The 22,802-nt window shown below is 42.2% G+C and overlaps 1 protein-coding gene across 1 annotated transcript in view; it reads left to right on the top strand.

Moving 5' to 3' along the window:
- Nucleotides 1-22,802, top strand: part of LOC133346474 (E3 ubiquitin-protein ligase arkadia-A-like) — a 36,422-nt gene that overhangs the window by 8,076 nt on the left and 5,544 nt on the right. The window contains exons 3-10 of the mRNA XM_061558085.1: nucleotides 4,216-5,233; nucleotides 5,415-5,532; nucleotides 5,661-5,771; nucleotides 6,576-6,697; nucleotides 8,820-9,017; nucleotides 10,551-10,861; nucleotides 14,992-15,760; nucleotides 19,373-19,847. Coding sequence (XP_061414069.1) covers nucleotides 4,216-5,233; nucleotides 5,415-5,532; nucleotides 5,661-5,771; nucleotides 6,576-6,697; nucleotides 8,820-9,017; nucleotides 10,551-10,861; nucleotides 14,992-15,760; nucleotides 19,373-19,847 — 3,122 coding nt within the window. The remainder of the gene's footprint in view (nucleotides 1-4,215; nucleotides 5,234-5,414; nucleotides 5,533-5,660; nucleotides 5,772-6,575; nucleotides 6,698-8,819; nucleotides 9,018-10,550; nucleotides 10,862-14,991; nucleotides 15,761-19,372; nucleotides 19,848-22,802) is intronic.

The following is a 22,802-nucleotide window of genomic DNA, read 5'->3' as shown; positions in this document are numbered from 1 at the left end:
AGATGGGTTCAAACTGAGCAATCATTGGAAGGACGTTATTAACCAGTTTAAGTCATAACTGGTTGTGGTGTTCCCAGCCTACCACCTTCCGATGTTAGTTGTTATTTTTGGCTCTGATTTTTTTACATTAACAGATTAAATTTCTCACCAACACAGCTACCTCGAACGCCATCCTCAAGGCTGCTGCTTCACGATCTTGTACTAACATGCTAATCTCTTACATTAACATAGCCACCTTGGCACGCTCACTGTGGAGGATGCTCGGCGATCTTCCATGAACATGCTAATCTCTTACATTAACAAAGTCACCTTGGCGCACTTGCCGTGGAGGATGCTCGGTGGTCTTGCATTGACATGCTAATTTTTGCCTGGCAGCCCTTTGATTGGTGGAAAGCCCACCACCGCAGCAGTCGCTGCCCACCACTTACATTGCCATTGGCTGCTGACATGTGGGCTATGCCCATTTCAAACCTTTATAAGCAGTTTTCTTTAGAAGCTAACCCCCCTTTTCCTGATGACGACCGCTTGTGTTGCGATCGAAATGCCGTAGTTTTCTGTTATTTTGTTATTTTCTTTTAACCTATCTACGTGACTTTACCGAAAGACCCAAAGAATATGAATATAGCATTTCCACCCTGAACCACCACCCCACAAACCAGAGGAAAAATGATAAAAGGCAATATTTGTGTGTCTTTACTTCACAGTGCATATTGCGTTTTGAAGGATTGTAAGACTGTTTGAATAATCAATTATTTGTTGATGCTGCTTTGGCAGCATGGCAAAAGGACTATAAGCAAACATTCTCAACACGTTGGTAAATTACATTTCCTTAAGTGAGTATATAATAACCGACGTTTCGGTTAATGACCTTTACAGCACATTTGCCAGAGAGATTTAAGTCTAACCAGGCCCCATGATGTTAAGTGCAGTCTCCAAACCTTATTAATTCTCTCTGGTCTCTCAATTTATGTGCCATGATGAATGGCCATTGCCAAAAATGTTTCCTATTATATTAAAAAAATAATTTTCTTTTAAAGCAGTGTTATTCATGAAATGCCAATTTTTCAGAAGAGTAAGATATATGTTATGGCATTTAAAAAATACAAGTTTCTTAGTTCATTACTTTAAGATGCGACATCTATGTAATACACTGCCTTGCTGCACAACAGCATTGCGATTTTGGAACATTTCTCAAAAGCGAAATTCTTAAATGAGCATGCCGCAGGGCTCATCTGTTCGGAACCCTACGAAGCCACCGGTGTGAAGTCCACACTTGTATGATGGGGCTAGTCTCTTCATAAGAATAACAATGTTGATATTTCACAAAATGGTACTCCTTTTATTGACCTTGGAGGTATGACATGAGTCAACCCATAGATGAGCTTTGAACTGATTGAAAATGTTTAGTGTCTGAAATACTGAAATTATTATTGTTACAGCCTGCCAGATAGCAGTGTAGTTGTGAAAACCCATATTATTTTCATAGGTGGGCTGACTGCATAGTATATGCACAATGAAACGTACATGCCAAACATTGTTCGAGACAAAAAGTAATGCCAGCCAAAGCACTACTACTGTGGAGCAGATTCGTGTTGCCAGTGTTGGTTCAAGAGACATAGCTAGAGGGAGTTAAGGAAGCGTGTGATTGCTAACCCTCCTTCCCCCTCTAAAGAAGAACTCTAAACAATTGGCTGGAGTGCTGTTATGAAACTAGGTACTGTATTTACTCATAAGAAAGGCTTATTATATATGTAATTATTTGGTAGTGTATTGCAAGGAAATTGTGTCGTAAACCACTCAAGTTTTGAGCCAGCCTGCGGAACACACGCACACACACGGCGGTGGCTGGGCCTTAAGCTGTATGTAGCCTTCTGATAAGGTTCAGGATATTTTGTGGCGTTTTGACATCGCTGTGAGGCCTGTGACTCAAAAAGGATGTGACGCAATCGATTGGAAGGAAAGCGCATTCACCAACGTAAAGCTGTTGCCACTGTTAGTGTTTTGGCTGGTAATCTGGAGAGGGTCACTGTTTGAGGTGTGCAAGTGTAAAAGGGAATCCAGCATTTCTCAAGCCTGAAAGAGAAAGATACGTCTTGCGTGTTTGCTGAGATGGTTAGAAATCATACCTCTGAAACCTACACTGGACAGCTCATAAATTCTGTCACTACAGGGTACTGCGGCACATTAATTATAGAAAAAAAAGTAAATAAGTACCATGGCATACAATGAACACAGTTTATTTTTTACGAGAAATTTTCATAATTGGTTATGATTGTGCAGTCCTGTGTATACCTTTGTTGCTGCACGGTACAGGATCTGGGTACAGTGCATTATGTGGGTACTTTGGTGCAGGACTAAATAACTTGCCAAACAAATGAGTATATTGCAATGGATTGTAGTAATTTGGTACAATTGAACCGTTTTTATAAGTTGAACAATGTGCATTTTTAAACGTTTTTGGAATATGTTATTCATAACAAGACTAAATGTTTAACTATTTTACTGCTGTCACAGCAGCATATTGAACATATTTGTGAGCTTTTTGATTTTAAATGTAAGTGTGTGTTTTTTTGAATGTATACATCCAATTTTAAAAGGTAAAATGCTGAAGTGGCTTTGACAATAAATTAATCTATTTAATGTGTAATTGTTTTTCGTTGAACAAAATTATCGTGTTAATTATATCATAAAAGCATCTGGCACAGTTGATATTTATTTTTAATGTACTGTATCTTCACGTACAAATATTTTCACGAGTACTCTCCGTGACATTAGTCCTGTGGGTTTCATCTAAGCTTGGTACATACAAACACATAGTAGCCATGATGTTACTCTGCATACAGCTTCACGCTTTGGTGTTGGATTCGGGCCGTTAAGTGGCTAATGCCACTTATGGAATAAAGGAATGTACACAGCCCGGACAGAATATTCATTTAGCTCACGGTTGGCATTGTGGGCACATTTGGATTAAGGTTGAATTTAAAACAAAATCAAATGACAATTAACAAATTGCACTGATAATGTAGTGTTTGTTTATGGTTGCAAGATATTAATATACCATGTATTTACATATTGATATACCATACTGAATTACGTATACCATACAAAATGTATGGTATACGTAATTCAGTATTTACTTTATGCAGTAATACATGGGTTATAATCCCACCAGGGTTTATTAGAGATGAAATGGCTCTGTTCTTCACTGGTCCGGACCAAACTGCTGTGAAGAAAAAATGTGTACTGTTACTGATGTATGCTCTAAGCTCACCATTCCTCTGAATGTATGCTCTAAGCTCGCCATTATTGAAAGTTGGAGAGCCAAGAACGGGACAAGCCACTAATATATTATACATTAGTTTAAATAATGATTTACTGGAATAGGCAAGAAAACTAGGCTTCAGTTTACCCTGGGGCCTTTGTGTCTGGATATCTGTTGATTGTAAACCATTCTGCATTACTGCGTCTACATCCCTCGGTTTTTGTAATGCTGGCATGTTGTTTCCCATTGGCTATTTCACATTTTCTTGAACATTTTAAGCTAATGTTTATAATACTGAGCAGTGTCTAGATTATAAATATTTAAGGCTATTGGACAAATAATGTTAGGGTTGTATAATATGGTAAGTTAAGTAGGAGTCTATGAAATATTTTGTATTGTTAAAACAAAATTTAATGTATGTCTTTATATCGTATGGGATGATGTTTTCCAAGTTAATTCATTTTAAGTAGCTATTACTGCACCAGATGTTAGAAAACATGTCAATGGAGAATTGTTGGCTTCAAAAACTAATTTGTCTGAATATATTTGTTTTTTGGATCCGAAGCTAGTTCAAAAAAATCTTAAGTCAATTTAAGAATACATTATAATGCATATAATCTCCCTCAGCACCTTGTGCCAAGTGATAATTGCTAAATTTGGTTAATTCAGAAGGTTACCTATCTACTGACACTTAATAGGGAAAAATATTTTATTTATTTTCACATGGAATGTAGTGTGGTACTCAATTACTGGGCTGCTGTTTTCAACTTGCATATAATTTAATGGCAATGTAACATTAACAAGATTGCATTATGAATGTAAATGAATATGCTTTGTGTTAATCTTTGCCATTATAATCATGCAAAGATGTACTAGTTGCTTTTGGATTACATGTACATTTTGTCTTGTTAAGACTATCTAAAATTCCATTTTATGTTTTCTTCCTTTTCCAGGTGTTGTGTGTGTCTGGTGGCATTGCGAAGGGGCGTGCCGCACACTTTCCTTCCCCTACCATAAAGGAGTGTGCATTCCCTGTGCAGACCTGTCAGCCCACCAAGATGCTTATGAACATGGGAACAGTGGTGAAAAGGAGCCGGAGCAAAATAATGAAATCTGAACCAAAAGCCGAGGCACCGTTCAATGTAGAGATGGTGCACAAAGCAAGCACAAAGGAGTGCTCTCCCAACTTTGATGAGCGAAGTGATGATGCAATAGGAGCCACGGGCGGCACTGACCTCATGCAGGAGACTGAAGATAAGCCTGTGTATGACTTCTCGACCAAAGCAAGATCTTCCGTATCTAACCTCGATGAAGACTTTGTGCCTCGTGCCGAGACTGAGGATGATGCCCGGCAATTGGCCGATTGGATTTACCACAGCGACTCGCCTTCCAGCCACAGCCAGCCATCGCCATCCTCCAGCCACCATTTTGGCGATTCAGAGTCTGATGCCGGCAACGACAGCCGGCTTGCACAGAGATCAGGCCAACGGCGTGTCAAGACCTCGAGGAGGAGGCAGCAGCAGCAACAACAGCAGCAACAACAGCAGCAGCAACAGCAGCAGCAACAGCAGCAACAGCAGCAACAACAACAACAACAGCAGCAACAACAGCAGCAAGATGTACACCATGGTAGTAATTTTGCAGGTGTCTCGGCTAAGCGCTTGCAGTCCAGTAGCCAGTTGTTGCGCCTGCATCAGCCTCAGGATACACGCGTGGTTGGCGATTCGAGTGCCCGCCACAGCGGCGATGTGGGCCGCAGCACCAGGCGGAAAGAGTGGATGAGGCTGAGGAAGCAGAAGCGGGAGGCTGCCGCGCACAGGAGGTACGCTGTCTTGCAGCATTCGAGCAGTTCGAGTGACAACGACCTCTCGGATAATTCCTCCAGCACCACCACCTCGTCATCCACCTCTTCCTCCTCTGACATCGATGAGGGCATTCAGCCCAGCACGAGTACGACAGAAATTGGCATTGGTAAGCTTTGTTACACTTTAATTTTTTATTATGTGAACGCGCAGTATTCATCGCTACAGCAACATCGACTGTTTTGAAGGATTATCATGCAGAGCACTCTGTGACCACGAGGTTTTAGCATTAAGTGAATATTTAAGTCAGCGGTATTAAACAGAAATGTGAACTTGAATTGTTTTAACAGAGCGAGTAGACGAAGACGTGATGGTGATTGATCCTCCCACTGTCAACGTTTCGGCTGCAGTGAACGTTGTTTCAACTGACAGTGAAGTTGAGATTATCGACGTTGAAGACTCCACAAGGTTTGCAAACTTATTTATTTTCTCTCCACAAACATAGCCACCACTAAAGTTAAGTTGGCAGATGCTTCAAAGCCAATTATGTTTTCACATCTAAGTGTACATGTGGTGCTGTTGCTTTCATGTTGCAGCCGGCTGGGCCGTGTGTCCCGCTTACGGGAATCATGGGGTGTGGGCGAGAGCCCTCGGACATTCAGCCGGCGGTCTCTTTCCAGTGGTTCGGCCTGCCAGCAGGCCAACCGGTGAGTTCTCGACAGCACACACATCTCTACATAAGCGCACATCGTTTTTTTGTCTCCCTGGTGGACCTTCATTATTCTTCAACATAGTTCTGCCAAAACAAATAATAGGTCCCAACTCTCCAGGGGTTCCACAGCAGCATTGCTTCAGCACTTGCCCATGGCTAATTTTGACAGCAAGATCAAGTCTGGGCAGAGCATGATCATGCATAAGAGAGCACTGTTGAACCGGCAGTCTGAGCAGGCTGTTGCCCATGGGCGCTATAGGGTTTTGCTTTGAGTATGTGATGTTAAACCCAAAGGCACGTGAGTGTGGCCAACATATGGTTCTGGATATTAGTCCAGGATGAACTTAATAATTTCCCATTAATTTTCACCTGGCAAAAGTTAGTGTGTCTTTTTTTACAACCTGTGTATGCTTTTAACTTAGGGAAATTTATGTAATCGTTGCTTTTTATCATAAAGATATTTTTCATATAAAGCAGATCTTTTGACTTGAAAAAAGTTGACTGCCTGTTACTGTGGCAAACCAGTCGATTCCATTGTAAGATTGTGAATTAAAATCCCACTCATTTTGGCACGCTATCCTTTTGGACTTGATAGAATTAATACCACCTCGTGGAAGTCAACAGAGGTTCCTATTTGAAAATACTGGCCCATGTCATAGAAATGTAAAAGTTCTACCCTTGCTTAGATGACCAGTTTTTGAGCAAGAAACCTTTGGTGAAAATTATTAAAACACTTTTACTCTGCAATCGAGTTTAAATTAATACATAAATGTGGGCGACCACATGTCTTGGTTGGCAGGTCTATGAATGCTTCATGCCAGCAGTCTGGTGTGAGTCGCCCATCCCCCACTGATGTCGTGGACTTGAGCCAGGTGGAAGAGGCTCCAGGAGACATTGTGGATCTTACTGTGGAGGAGGAAGGTACGATTCCTTACACCCAGCTTTCCTTTTGCCGAGTTTGCATTTTCCTCACCCTGTGTCCCTGAATGTCCTTGGCTCATTAACTGCTTGCGTTCTTGGGCTTGCATCTCACTGAATATTACTCCCAAGTTCGTTTACCATGCATACCCACACTATCCCACACACTTCCTCACACTTTTCTTCCAGGGCTCCTTAACCCCTTCGTCCCCTCAGCCCTCGCTGTCCGATCCCTCATATGCTTGCAGTTTCCGATCTCATTCCTCGATAATTATGCAGCCCCCTAGTCCTTTATTTCATCAGTGCCCTCTCTCCCCCCTCCTGCTGCCCAGCACCCTTCACCTAAACTGCTTTGCTAATGGCAGTGCTATTTATAAAGTTGGGGACACAGAAAAGTATTGTACACTCAGCTGTTTTACCCAGATGGTGGGAAACGAATTATGTGTTGACAGTTAGTTTTATACGAGTATTTTTTTACGTAACAATTTAACCATGTACGTTTTCATAGATTGTGATGGTACTTAAACACATTAAGTAAAATTCGTTATTTTGATTTGCACTAGAAATGAATGTGCCTATACTTATAAAACTATAATAATGTTCTTGTGATATTGTTCTTTACCTTACATAGTTAACCAGCAGTTACTTTTTATCGCTTACATTTATTTGCTTAACATGGTTTAATTGTAGAGGTTACTATTCAGGCCTGTCCCTGTAAGAATTCCAGGACAGCTTAGGATACATCAGGGAGCCTGGTAGTCAAACTGCATGAGGAGATAACACATTTTGCACACAAAATAATCTTGTAAATTTCACATTTGAGATAAGACGGGGCAGAGGATAACCTCTAACCAAACGCAGTCCTAACCAACACGTCTGCACACACATGTGCAAGAGCATGAAAATGTGGCATTTAGTTAGAACCAGTGGGAATGGGGAGCTGTTGCAGACCACAAGATGTGGTGGACTTCTCTGGGTATTGGTGTGGAGGAGGGTTGAGTCATTGCAGAGCATGTGCCAGAGCCGGCCTGCTTGCGGGAATGGGTGACGTCATGATGGTTTTTGTGTTTGGGGTTGATTGCTGTGAACGTGGCGAAGAATGACGGCTGTTGGATTACTGCATTTTTAATACCAAAAAAGGAATTGAACGAGACCACATTAATTGCTCGATATCATTCACAAAGTATCGTAACTTTGCTGTAAAAAACCACCAATTTCCCCTCATTTTGTTTTATTGCAAATTAGTAATTGAAACCTATGTTTGTATTTGTAATAATTTGTACGTTTTTGGTGTTTACACAAGATTTCGGTAATTAAGATTAGAGTACTTAGAGACACTGTGTTTAGTTTTAACTGTTATTTTTTGCTTGGAGTATGTCCACAATTAATTTTTCATTACCGAAAATAAACACATTTAAATCTTGCCATTATGAAATGTTAAGTTATGCGATTTCAAATTCTTGCCATGTAAAGTATTTAATTATGTCGGTTGTTTGGTATAACAAAATGCAAATAATTTTTTGTAACAAAAACAGCCCAATGCTGATGAGAACCATATCAGCCTGAGGCTGTTTTAAAATGGTGGGTATTTCCGCCTTTGTATTGGGTTAACTATCTTTTTGGCATTAGCCAGTGCTTGCAGTTATGTGAAACGGTAGCCTATCTTGGTTTTAAGGTTTCACTGTTTTTGTTATCCCATGTTTCTAACAGCTGCAACATTTAACACATTCACCAAAATATATTTGGTCTTTTTCTAACAACACAATGTAGCTGCAGTTTACAATATATAAGCATTGAATGGTAATACAAAATTTAAAATGTTCAAGCATAAATCAGGTTAAGTTGCTTCTAGCCTATATGGTCGCTCATTTCCATCATTTAAATTATCCACTTTTCTTCATTCACGTAGCTTTGCACACACTGCTGACATTTTACATTTGGTACATTGATGCATGAGCGTTCTTTGTTTTTTGTTCCTACTATATTGTGTTGATTTATCACGTGCCCAGCTCTGCTTTACAAAAGCTGTATGTTTCTTCGGCAAGCTGTCACTTGATTTTTAATTAAACGAGCCAATGGATCGACTGATTGACAACCAGCGTACACCTTGTCCTGCTTATTTCAGGGGCACCGGTGGCATTTTATGACGTAGCTGAGCCACAACCGCAGGGTGAAGGAGGTGCCACAACTCCCCCAACTTCCAGTCTGCCTTCCTCAAGCCAGTCTTCCTCCCCTGCCAGCCGCGCCGTGCCCTGCTCGCTGCCGACTTCCGTCATTGTCTCTTCTTCCAGCCAGCCTGCCACCACACTTCCACATTCTTCAGGTGCAGTTGTCTTTGCAAAGTAGCAACGAACCTACCTTGGTTCTCTGAACCTAATTGATTGTACTAAATTACTTTGCCAGTAGAGGAGGAGATAGGCTTGCATGTATATGCATTTTCCAGTAAAACTAGTAATACAAAAATAGTAATGTATATGCATTTTCCAGTAAAACTAGTAATACAAAAATAGTAATATTTAAAAGCATTTTCATAATGAGAGAAGTTGAACCAGTGACGCCACAAAGCTTAACATATCGAATGTGCTGTTGGGCAGTGTATTTAATGTGAGAATACATTAAAATGGTGACGTGCTTGATATCTACAATCGTTGGAAATGGGAGCAGGGTGAATATATTGGTGGTGTCCTTTTTTAAGAGAAAAACCTCACCCCCATTATACATCTAAGCAACATTGTTCATATTCTTGGTTTTTTTGGTAAAGTCACGTAGAAGGGAAACAATAAAATAATAAAAATATAAAACAATTAAATTATCACGCCGTTTCGACTGCAACACAAGCAATCATCATCAGGTGTGAAATCCACAGCAAGAAAATTTGAAAAAAGTTGCGTTTTTTTTATTATTTTATTGTTTCCCTTCTACGTGACTTTACCGAAAGAACCAAGAATATGAATCCCTGCAGTCATGAAAGCTTTAAATCTAAACATTGTTCATGCCAGATTTGATGACGATGGTCAGGAGGCCTCAAAGGGAGGAGTAAACAAGCCACAACACTCACGCTGCACACAGGCACAAAAACTGGGGATGTTGATTACTTAAACCTCTGGCTCTGTTTTGGTCATGGCCCTTGCTCATGAAAACTCAGTTGTGACCCTTATATTTGTCAAATATTTACTGCTTAAAAATCCTTAAAAATCACATGTAGAAAAATGTCTTTCTCGGTCCTTAAAAATGAGAGACTTGCACACCAGGTGGGAAATCAATAGTTTATTTTCAGTACCTACAGATTTTTTAATTGCCTGCACCACGGGCATTCATAAGGAAAGTATACAGTATTATAAAAAATGGGAGACCTGAATAAAAATAACCTCCGTTTGCCTGATGTAAAAGTGCAATTCGTGGGTATTTTATTTTTGAACATGAAACATGGGTACGTTTTTAAAGGTGACAATACCTACAATAAAAAAGGCAGAAAGTTAGTGCTTCCCAAATTTGGTGATGAAAAATTACTTTCCCATGGTGCAGGCCAGTGTGTACATGTGGTGACTAGTATTGATTTAAAAAAAAATTGCAACTCCTATTTTAAACCCTTGAGAAATTATAAATTGAGTCAGCCTTCAACTCAGATTTAACCAGCAGCTTACTGGTTGTTCGTCGAGCGTTCTACCAACAGCACCATCTGGCCGGCATATTCTGCTTGACACCTGCAGGGTTCCTGTGACTGCATTTACCTCCTTAGCGAGGCATATCTCTAGCAGCTTTAACTTCTTTGGTAATCTCCCCTGGGGATGGCTAGTGCCAAACCATAATATTTCACACTTGCAACTGGTGTTGCTGGTTGATGTCATGTCCACAGAGGAACTGGGCAGCAGCGAGAGTGTCAGCCCTGTGCAGAACTCGCCACAACCCATGCCCAGGCTGCCCGACTGCTGCGTGGAGCATTACGAACCGTGTGAGCGTCCGGCCTTCGGCGCTGCGTCCTTCGCCCACCAGGGCCACGTGGGGCACGGGGGGGCAGCCTTGCCTCAGCTGCCGAGTGCCGGGTTGTCAGGCGGTTCCGGAGGTGCCACTGCCTTGCGGCCTTCGCAGCATCCTCAACAACAGGCCGAGCACCCTCCTCACCATGGGTCGAGTGCACGCTCCCCGAACGGCCAGCCGCGTGACCAGGTTTGTCCCACAGATGCATTGTAAGTCAAGGGTTTGTCTTTGTGGGCATGTAATGATGCATCGATTAAAATATATTCATACATTCACAGTACGTGAAAAAATTTAGTATTTGATGTAAAATAATGTTTACATTATGATGAGTTTTAAATTTAATCTTAACCCCTAACAGTGACATTTCGTTGATTTGTGAGTGAGATAATCCATCGTTACATGTCTACTCTTGTATATTTTTAAATGTTTGTTCATGAATACTACAAGAAGAAAATCCTATTAGAAATAAAAGTTAAATGCACTGCATTTCCACCCCCCGAAAAATGTATTCTAGTTGGTTAGCAGGTGTGTTTTCCATTGTGCAATAAAATTAACTTCCTGCAGTGTCTGTTGCATGCCTTCTGTACATAGCACAGTGGCAAGGCCCATGACAATGCTCTCTTTACAGTGAGTAACTTGGCCTAGCTGGCATAGAGTATAATTTGTCAAGAGCCTTCTTAGATGACTTTAAGGACCAAGTACTATGGGATAAGTGTAATTATAAAGGTTTAAAACATAATGGCATTTATTTTTCCAGGAAAATCTTATTTAGTCAGTCCTTTTTCAGGAGTGTATTGGATTGTTTTTTTGCTAGTTCCATTAATTTGTTAGGCATGTGCGCAAAAAACCAGATACCCAGAGAAAATGCATACGAGGGGATAATATTAACATCTCCACACAGATGTATTCATCTCCACACCTGCTGTACTGCCAGCTTCTGGCCACCTTGTAACCCAGCAGCTGTCAGTTTCACATGTTTGTATGATCTACAACCCTTGCCTTAAAGTAATAGTTGTCAGGCTTCAGTATCATGCCCAGTCCACAGTGATTATCTTCCCGATAAACTGGTAGTTACCATAGTAATGTGGAATTTACAACAGGCTCATGGCCATCAATGAATATTCACGCAGGCCCACGCTCATTTCAGCAGGGATACGCTTAGACATGGACACATTTAAAACTGGGTCTTTCTTTTACATTATCTCTGAATTATCAGTTTAGCTGTGACCCAAGAAAACATTGGGCGGGCTTTGAATGTTTGTGCTAGCAAGTAACATACATGGTTGTTCCGCCAAACTCTCTTGCGCACAAACTGTGACAGTGAAGTGCAGCCCTCTGGATTTTGCCAACACGTGGATATGTTTCAAATGCAGTGTTCATCCTCATTGTGTGGTGTGTTTATATGGCAGCTGCTGCTAAAGTTGCATCCTGCACTGGAATGAACACTGCACCAAGTATCTACCTTATTAAATGTGACATTTAAGTAATAAATAGCTGTTATTTTTGCTTTAGAAAATAAAAAAAACTTGCACCCCGTTCTATAGCAGTGCAATATATGTATATTTAAATACAACACAATGTTCTTTTGTGTACCTGGGTCAGTGTATACTCTGAAGGTACGTATATAGTTTTCACATGCCAGTTTTAAACTACCTAAATGGTGAGTCAACAGAAATTAACCTGCTTGTCGGAATTCTCGAAAATATAATAGCCAAGTCATTGTGCCTCGCCCACTACTCGTATAAGCATGGAGCAATGCACGGCTCCCCTTGCCAGCCCAGAGGCTGCGGTGGAAAATCCACATGGTGAGAAACAATCCCTCTGGTGGGAAAACTGTTTCTGCTCTAAACAGACATTGTTGACTTGCCACACAGGATGTAATCAGTTTATCGACCCTTAAAGGATTACAGGATTAATTTACCGCTGACTGGGATTTGAATTTGCTAACTTCTGGTTTTTGGTTTGAGTTCTTTAAATACAATGCTTCATGGCCAGATATTTTATAAAGAAGTACTCAAATATTCACAAACATTTCAGGTGTTCCCTCATTAAATGTTACTCTCACATGTTTGCAAATGGTAATCTTATTTCAATTTCAGATTTTTTTGAACTGTCTAATTGTTGTATTCATCCAATAAAAAAAAATCCAATTGTAATTTATTTAAATGGTTGCTTAGAAACCATGCTTAATGTGCTAGAATTTCAAACTTACTTATTTTCAGTTTATTGTAATAGATAACAAATTATGTATAGATGGAGAAATTAAGATAAAAAAATGATAAAATCATGCCTCATAATAACGCAAGTAATTTCTAAAGCAGAAAGTCCGCTTTTTTAAATTGACTTTAATCTTAAGAATTATAATTTTAAATAGATGTTTGGTAACCATTTGAAACAAAGGCATTAAATGTAAATGTAGGGGGTTATTTTAAATGTACACGTTACCCCTATTTAGTTTAAGGTATTAATTAGATTTGTTACAGCGCATAATGTTCAATTACAAGCATCATACAAACCCAAATTGGCACTCATTATCTGCTATTCTGTGATAATTGGCTAATTAAGAAGACTTGCCGAGTTGTCCTTGCCCTTCGGTTGTGTGATTAAGCATCGTATAAACAGAACTTTAGAAATGTTGTAAACCAAATGGAAGGAATAATTTTTTGTGTGATCCTTGGAATCGCAGCACAAACATTTTAATGGTAAGACGATTAATTACGATCTTTACAACAGTTATGATTTATTTAAGACACCACTATTTCTACGAGGTGGAATAAGTAGGAGACATAAGTAAGATCTTAAACAAGCGATAAGATGGTGACTGCTATTGACACTGGACATTTCATCCACTTGAGCTCTCGAAACATTTCTCCCGCTGAGTTGTTTTTATGGTACCAACTCAAATACCTTTTAACAATTGTGGTCATTTGTTTTATATTTATTTATGCTACAACACACTGATTCAGCAAGTATTCAATTCAGGCAATATCCTTTATTGAACAGATTGGAGTGCGTTATCTGTGTTGCGATGGTGATGTGATAGACTTGGTCACGTGAGAATATTTTCCTTGAAATTATTTTAGTTTCAGGAATTGTTCCCAATATGTATTTATTTTCATGTACTTTCAAAAGAATCGGCAGACTACCTGCTGGATCTCCTCACTGTTTCGAAGAACAAATGTGACCTCCGGGTTTACGCTCATTTACCAGCTTCACATTCCTTATTGCCATACAAATACTGGATGGGGGAAGGGCCTTTTCTATTGATGCCCCCAGGGTCTGGAATGTTATCGCCAATAAACTGCAACTTGGATCACTACCTGTGAGATCTTCACTCAAAACTGCTCTAGAGGAGTTGTACACCTCTAGCTGCCACTGCTATTCAGAATGGCCTGAAATCAAATGTATCGTTCCGGATGACCGCTGCAAAGTATGATCTTGAGTTTTGATTATAGTGTGCTGATTGTCAAAGGTGTATTGAAAATTTTTGATACTGCTACTGATACTCCTGCTGCTATGGAGTGACTCATGTAGCCATCTATGGCTGCAAAGTTTGGTCGTACATGTTATGTATATCGTTTATTGTTAAATTTGAATCACAGTTCCTATGATCACTGTTACATTGTTTTTATAGCTTTATTTTGGTGATTTTGAAAACGTTTTGGTTTTTCCATGTTTGTTTGTTTCCAGAGTTGGCCTGATAACTGTAATCTAAATTGTCTTATGGTTGTTATTGTTTGACTTGCATCACACTGGGATTATTGCACACAGCGTTGAAATACGGTGTTTTTTCTGGAAGTCTTTGCTGTTTTTTCCTGGATTTTTTTGTTGCGTGTAGTCACTTTAAGATGTTTCTTGTTTTTGTTTGTTGCGGTTGCACCCGAGTCGAGAACCGCATGGCTCACAGGGTTATACCTAATAAATGAAACTGAATTTTTAATTTCAACCATTAAGTTGGGCCGCGAACATAAGTTTACTCTTGTTAGATATTGCTTATTATTAATGCACTTACGCTTTGATTATTAACTGCTGACACAACTGGCCGACTGCAGGAATATAATCAGCACAAACCCATCCATTAAAACTCCATCCAGGCTGCCTACAATAGTTCTTGGGACATGTAGAAGACAAAATTAAATACTATTTTTTATTTTACCAGGTAAGGCCCACTGAGCCATATAGCAATCTTACGGAAGCGACCTGGGTACATGATAGCTCAATGAAGTGGCTTATCACGTGGACATTTATAGCAGTCAATAATTATTATGTATAACACGTAGAACTTGCCCAGTAATATTTGTGCATTCTCCACTCTGCAGCAATTGGGTCCCGTGGACCTGAGCAGCTCGTCATCCTCCGTGGGCAGCCAGGGCTCAGCTGCCGGCTTGAGTGGCCGCTCCCTGGATGGAGGGAGTCCCCCCGAGCGCGAGAGGCTCCCTTGTCAGGAGCCGTCATCCTCGTCTTTGTCGGCCCATGGGTTCTCAAACCGCAGCACTACCGACTGGCGGCCGTGCCAGACGGACACCGGGGGGGTGCGCGAGTGGCATGGTGCCGAGCGTGGCGATGCGGTCGCTGCGGCCCGTGACTGGCACGCGTCCGGCGCACAGCCCGAGGCCTCTTGCCGCACTTCAACAAGTCACCGAGAGAGTTATACCAGGCGCAGCGACGCCGACTCTGCGGCAAACGGTGTCGCTAGCAGTGGCAGCATCCTGCTGGGGTCAGTGCGGTGGCGTGAGCGCTACTCCGTGCTGGAGGCCTCGCTGGGCCATGGCATGGCCCTACGCTCGCCGGCTCGCAGAGACTGGTACCCCGGCCCGCTGGAGCACACAGACGGGCAGGCGCCTTCCGAAGCGGTCGGCCGCCGAGAGGACGGATACGGCTTTCGCTCGGACAGCTTGGCCTACGAGCTGCCGGGCAGCCTCAGGGACTGGTACAGTGGGCTCACGGACCCTGGTGGGTTCGGCACGGCGTCCACCGAAGCCAGGAGGGAGCAGTACACAGAACAAATGGCCGGCCCGACTGTTGGTTACAGCCAGGTGGGCCAACCACAGGCCCCCTCCTGCCACCACCACCTCCTTCCGCCCACGTGTGAGTATGCTTTTTGCAGTCTTTGTGCACACATTCAAAGGTCTGTTGTGGCAGAGTGAGCCAGCTGGTTTGTAGAATATGGTATGAGCATTTCCTAGGCTTTGTGTATATTTGTGCTTTATTTTGATAGGGGCTTGGTTGCTTTGTGAGAGTTCTGCATTTGAATCCACAGGCTGTTTTATGGTCGGCAATTACATTTTTTTTAAACCATGAAAAAGAAGACAAGACACAAATTAGAGATGAGATATTTTATAACAAGCCGCATTTCATTTCTTAACTCTATTATGTTCTTGCATTATTGTGGTTTATAATTAATCTTATCAGCTAATTAGTGTTACAGCTGAAAGGGATTAATATCATCCATATCTACCTTAATATGACTTGGTGATGGAAAATGAAAGCCACTTGCGGTGTATTCTACAATAAAAAAATAGATTCTAAAGCATCATTCCAGTAATAATTTTTTTACTTAATAAGCCGGACTAGAGCTCCAATGTTATCAGTGTTGAAATAATTTGGTATTGTGATCAATTGGTTCGGTAGACGTGCACTGTCCCCTGAACGATGATGAACAGCTCGCCGCCCCGGTAGCGTTGTGATTGCTGGTTGGTTACAGCCAGCCCGTGCCTTTCACAGAAAGCTCTAACAATGGGCACACAAAGAGGGCCCAGCAGGGGCTCCCCACTGCAGAGTCGGTGGGATTTGCTCTCTCGTGAAGTGGATTACGCCCTATGACAGATGGCACGAGGCCATTTCCATTCGCCCAGTGGCTCCTCTGCCTTTGCCTGCTGGCGGCAACCACAGCCCCAACACAGAGCTGTAGCTGCTTCAGGGGACGGACGTTCGGCTGCCTTGTAGACATTTTTTGTGAAAATGGAGCTGTGTTTCATTGAGCACGTCTGCCTGCCTTTGCATCAGTGTCTGGGCGAGAGAGGTACTTCAGCATGGTGGGGTTAACCATAATCGCGCTCTTTTTAATCCACTGTGATCTCGCGCTGTGGATTATACTGTGCTTGCTGTTGTGTGAGATGTTACTGCTGTTGTGTGCTGTAAGCCAGTATCTCTGCACTGCAACAAAGACATTCTTTTGTTGCCGGTTATGCACACAAACCACACTGTGCTTGTCACAAAGAGATATACTTTGCTAACCGGAATTTTTCACCAACAAATTCGTAACTCCACAAATCTATTGTACAACTAATTCATCCGTTGTGTTTAATTGTGAAGATACATTTTGATTGTAAACTTACATTCTCGTTGAATGTGACTCAGCAGTAACGTGTTATGTAAAATGTTCTAAAATGAAATGTGAATAGTGGAAGAGAATGCTTTTTTGAAGCGACATGTTTAAACAAAGACCTCGCAGCTGCTGCGCCCATGATCTCTTGACTCAAAGAAATAATTGTACGATTCCATAATCTGTGTGATCAGTATTTATTCCTGGAATTGGTCTGCCAGCTATCAATAAGGCATACATTAATAATACGATTGAAGTTATGTTCCATATTGAACAGCATTTTTCTCATTGCTCTAAAAGTAAGGCACACAATTCCTGTGTCAATATGTTTGTGTCATTTCATTAATGTGTCCTTGCATAACCCATTGAATACGTTAGTGGCAGGCCTAAGCACTTCCATAAATATATCCTGCATGTACCAACACTGCCTTGTACAGATCCCTTAGGACTGCTCGTGGGTTATTGTGTGCATGTGTAATGAGCTAGTTAACTGCTTGCTTATTCGTATTACCTCGCTTTGTGAGTGTGCATCTTTTAAAGCGAGTGCCGTACCACTCTGCCCAGCGTGTGTGCCTTTGTGTTCAGCGCTTTGCGCATGAATAAGCTGTACACAGCGCTTTGCCTGGCGCGCCCTTAACTGGGCCATGCAGGGGATGTCACATGACGTCCATTAGGTACCAGTGGATGTCCTGGCGGGCATGTGTTTAATGCAAGCGTTTGCATGCGTAGCCGTGCACACGCACACAAAACATCGGCACACGCGGGAGCATGCACGCAGGCCCGCACAAACGCTGCGGCCTAGGCGGGCGCGTGAGTGCCCCGTGCAAATGCAAACCCGAATACCAGGTTTAGCAAGAATACTCAGAATCTGTCGTGTTGTCTCTCGAGTCAAGCGTTTTGGGTTTTAAGAATTCTTCAAGAAACGTAAAAATATTTTATAGTTACTTTCATGTGAGTGCGCACCCTGTTTCTGCTGCCTTTTGCGGCACCGAACAATTAAGTTAAACTGTTATTTGCCAAAATGTTAGTAGGCACACTGTTCAAATTGACAAGGCCCTTTTGACACGATGTAAAAACAAAGAGGCTGCCTCGGCAGTTGCTTTAAATATTTTATTTTTCATGTAGCTTGGTGTGGCTAGGATGGATTGAAAATCCCTCCCAATCATCAACAGTGTAATAGTGTGAAGTCTCTCTGACATGGCCACAGTGGCTCTCACCTGCTGGTATGTACAGGTGTGACCGGAGGATATTTGCTGTGGAGCATTCCATTTTGAGCAAGTCCTACGGGGTTTAAAATCCCCTCCCCCCTGGTTACAGTCCTGACTTGGTAGGCACCCGTTGCCTACCGATGGCACTGTATTGTGGAAGAATTGCAGCAGTCCATCATCAAGCGTGTCCCAATGACGCAAATGCGGGCCATTTCAAGCTGTTACTTGACTATATCTTTATTGGTTGATGAAATACTCTATTATGTGCATTGCGTTGCACGGCACATATTTTATTTTTAGGCATTTCCCAAAGGCAGTGCATATTCAGGCACAGTTTAGCTTGTCATTACACTATAAAACAGCTGTTTTGAATTACACGATTGAGCTATTTTGTGTCATTTAATATAATAACCTTAAATCATGGAATCTATCCTTCATGAAGCCGGCCGCAAATGCATGGAAGCGATTATTGTACACGGTATACTGTGTGCTTAAAATGGGTTCACATGATACAGTTTTGTTGTCACGCTTGTTAAATGTGTCGGATTTTTGTAATCGGGAAAGTATGTGGGACTTATCTAGCAATGTAGTTCTCGCTCAACGGCATTAATATTATGACAGCATACATGGTTTGGTGTTATGTTTTGGCAGGTTTTTGTTATCATGTTCATTTGTCAAATTGATGTGGAAAATTGCAGTTGCTAAGTGGAGGACACAGGCTCCTTCGCACATGAACTTGCATATGAATGTAGTTGCACGGTCTGTTAGTTATGTTGAGTAATTTGAACTCTGTTCTGTGGATTCACAAAAGTGCTCCATTTTAAGCGACCAGGGCTGGAATAAATCCATTTGTGTGGTGATTTAACAGAACATTTGGATTTTGTGGGTTCAAATCCTGGTTGTGGGTCAACTCAGCCCATCATCTCTCTAGGACTATAAGAGTTTCCACTGGAAAATTAACGTTAGTAAACCGATAGACTGGTAAATGTCATGAAATCTGAAATAATAATACTTAACTCAACACAGCTAGTAGAGATGAGCACTGCCAAATGCACATTTGAACAAGGAGACAAGCCTATGAACTTGACTGTTATACCATTCAACGATGGTCGGGTGTGCCTCTCTCCTCGTCGTCAATAACATGGCTCTTTATTTGCTCTGCTTTAGGTGCCCTCCGGAGGCCCAGTCATCACCAGCACCACCCTGCCCTCCCTCAGTACCACCACCATCACCACCATCACCACCATCCCCCGTGCTCAATCGCACGGCCTCCCCAGGCCGCCCCTCCGCCGGCACCGCCAGCTGCGCCGCCGCCCCCTCCGCCGCCCCCCGAGTACGCCATCCCGCACGTCGTGCACCACTCGCACGCGCACGGCCACTTCCAGGCGGCAGCTGCCGCAGCGGCCGCGGCCGGCATGGTGGGACCTCACGGCTCGCAGCTGCCTCCGCCGCCACCGCTGACTGTGCCGCACGCGCAGCCCGGCCAGGCCACGGGTCCCCCACCGCCACCACAGCAGCCGCCTCCCCCGCAGCAGCAGCAGCCACCGCCCGCTCCTCCTCCCCCACACCGGCTGCACCAGCACTTCCTCATCCAACAGGGACTGCAGGAAATCCAGCGGCGCCGCATGATGCACCACCCCAGGTTCGACGAGTCTCGCTTTTGTGCACGTTTCCAATGAGGCGTCACGTCATCTGATCTCGCGTCTAGCACTGGAACTTGTGGGAGTCAAAATGGAGAGAGAGATCGAGGTAGTTGAGTGGGCCAGGGAGCTAATATCTTGAGAGCATTGAAACTGGGTTTTACTGAAACTGAAGTTGATCCCTGGCAGTCGCCCACAATTTAACTGGTTTTTCCAGTGTAGCAAGTTGATGGGTCGGTTCAGCCAGGAATGGCCAAACAGTCCTAAGATTCACCAATACTTTCTGTGATAAAGAATTGGAGTTATTGAGTGGCCTCGGGGGGTTGATACCTTAGTGCACCGAGCTAGTTCTGCTGAGAAGTCTGGGTTTGATTCCAGGCACGATTAAACCAGTTTTTCAAGTGAAGTGTGATTTTTTTTTTTTAAATGGTTGCTCATGACTGCACAAAAAACATCATTTTATTTGGTTTGTTACTTTGGAATATTCCAACTTTCGATTACAAATTTTGGGTTAATTGCCATGCATGAAACAAACACTATTTGCAGGACATAAAAGGTGCATAAATGCTGTGTGGTTAAGAGGCCTTTTAGAATGACCTCATAAGTAGTTTAGTGACAATTTTCCTGGGACTATAAACTTGAATGAGGTGATGGATTTCTTGTGAAGAGTTTAAAGTTTTTTTTCCATTTTATGACTGAATGCCGATAACATATTATATAATGAATGTATATATTAAGTAATCTTGCAGCCAAATACCCTAAATGAGCCTCATCAGATTATATCTCAAAAGCTAAGTGGGATTTGTGCCTGGTTAGTACTTTAATGGAAGACTGCTATGGGCTTCGGCTGCCGGCGAACAGGAGATGACACGACACCATTGCTTCTGAATCCATCTGTGCGGAGCTCTTGAGTGTTAGCCCCTCCTGCGTGGATTTTCTGTTGGCGCTCCATTTTATGCCAAACAACCATAAATTAATGGAATTGGCCAAACATACAATTTAACACCATCCTGAAGTCAGTCTTTGTGATTCGCAGACTTTCCTCGATAAAGAATATACATTATTGTTCTTAAACATACATGTGTATGATCATGAAATAAAATGGGAAATCTTATTCTTAGGTTTTTTCGGTAAAGTCACGTAGGTAAAAAATTTAAATTAATATGTGACTTTATCGAAATAACCTAAGAATATGAATCCTTGCAGTCACGAAAGCTTCAAATCTAGAATTAATGGGAAATCTTTAAACTGGCACATCAAACCGTTCCCCGATGGACAGTTTGCATCAACAAGCCGTTGGTCCAAACACCACCCTGGTCCTTCCCATACAGGGAGTGTGCCTCTTGTCACAGGACATGCATTGCACTGCTTGTCTGTTTTAATAATTGTGTTATTTGTGTTGTTGCACCCTGGTTATAAACAATACCAGCACTGTATGAGTGGGTCCAAGGCCTGTGCCAAATCCTGTATGTTTCAGATAACTGACAGAGAGGCTCATTCGCTGTAATGGGCTGGGTACAACTGGCCCCACTGCTGGTTGCTTGCATCACAGCTTAGGAGATTTCTGCAAAGACATGCTCAATGCAGAATGATTCACATTTTGACTTCGTAGTTTTTTTTTTACATTGCCAGTCTTTAGTGTAAAGACTGGAAATTGTAAGACAATAAAGGCAGGTATCAAGTTTAACATTCATAAAATAAAATGACTTTTCCATGCATCATCGATTAGAAACCAGTCCAAATTGATTTAGCGTTTTATGATATTGGTGCTTAAGAAAGTGCTCTGCTTTGCTCTGAGCTAAATTAAAACAAAGATTTGTTTTTTATTCAGGAAAGGGGGGGTCCTGCATTGGCATGTTCAGAAGATTTCTAAAATAATTTTGGGAATAAACTGGAGTACCCAGATAAAATCCATGCATGAGGCGATAACAGTCAAATCTGTAAAGACATTTATTTTATACTAGCAGAAAGTACCCGGCGTTGCCCGGGTCTTAAAAATATTTCAAAACTACTCTTAAAAATGTAACAGCAGTGCGTACTGACTGGTGGTACCTGTTGTGATGACAGTAGTGCATACTGTGGTGGTACTTGCTATGATTACAGCAGTGCATACCGACTGGTGGTACCTGCTATCACTACAGTAGTAATAGGGTTTTTTACCTTTTCAACTGGTACAAAAACTGACACCTTTATACAAGGCATCATGTTTGCAATAACCACAACACAAGCAGTCAAAATGCTTTGTTTGCATTTTGACTGCAATAACCACAACACAAGCAGTCAAAATGCAAACAAAGCATTTTGACTGCTTGTGTTGTGGTTATTGCAAACATGATGCCTTGTATAAAGGTGTCAGTTTTTGTACCAGTTGAAAGGGTAAAAACCTATTACTATATTTTGCCACTGGTAAAGGAGATCTCATAGTGTAAATCATTACAGTAGTTCATGCTGACCCTATAGTAGTATTTATCGACTCTATAGCACAAAGTACTCACCTGACAGATTGGCGTGGTGAGGTCTAGTCCCGTGCAGAGCCTTCTGCCGAGGTGGCACCTTGGCAGTCTGGAGCTGAGCTGCTACCCCTGCCCCCCCTCCCCCGGCATGATGTCCCCGGCTGCTCTGTAGTAATATCTACGGCCTATAGTGGTAGCATCTACCGACTGTATAGTAGTAATAACTGCATGCATCGTGGTGGGGGGGACATGAGACAGTGAAGAATTTACCTGAGCATTTAGTGTATTTTTTGGGATTTTTAACGCGACCCTCACTTCCACGGAAGGCGTGCGACTTGGCATGGGCGGCCCACCCCACCAAAGGGCGCATGAGTTGGTATGGTCGTGCACGCGTCATAAATATAAGCAAAGTGCACAAAAATCGCTGTAAATCGCTAATTAAACTAATTTAAAGTTGACGGATGTGAAAAAGGGAATAGCGGGGCTTACGGCGTGGTGCCTGGC

Source organism: Lethenteron reissneri, chromosome 24 (assembly GCF_015708825.2).
Source record: "Lethenteron reissneri isolate LAM-NWPU_2019-01 chromosome 24, ASM1570882v1, whole genome shotgun sequence".
Lineage (NCBI taxonomy): Eukaryota > Metazoa > Chordata > Hyperoartia > Petromyzontiformes > Petromyzontidae > Lethenteron > Lethenteron reissneri.
The sequence above is the reverse complement of the archived record's forward strand: the minus strand, read 5'-3'. Positions and strand labels throughout refer to the sequence as shown.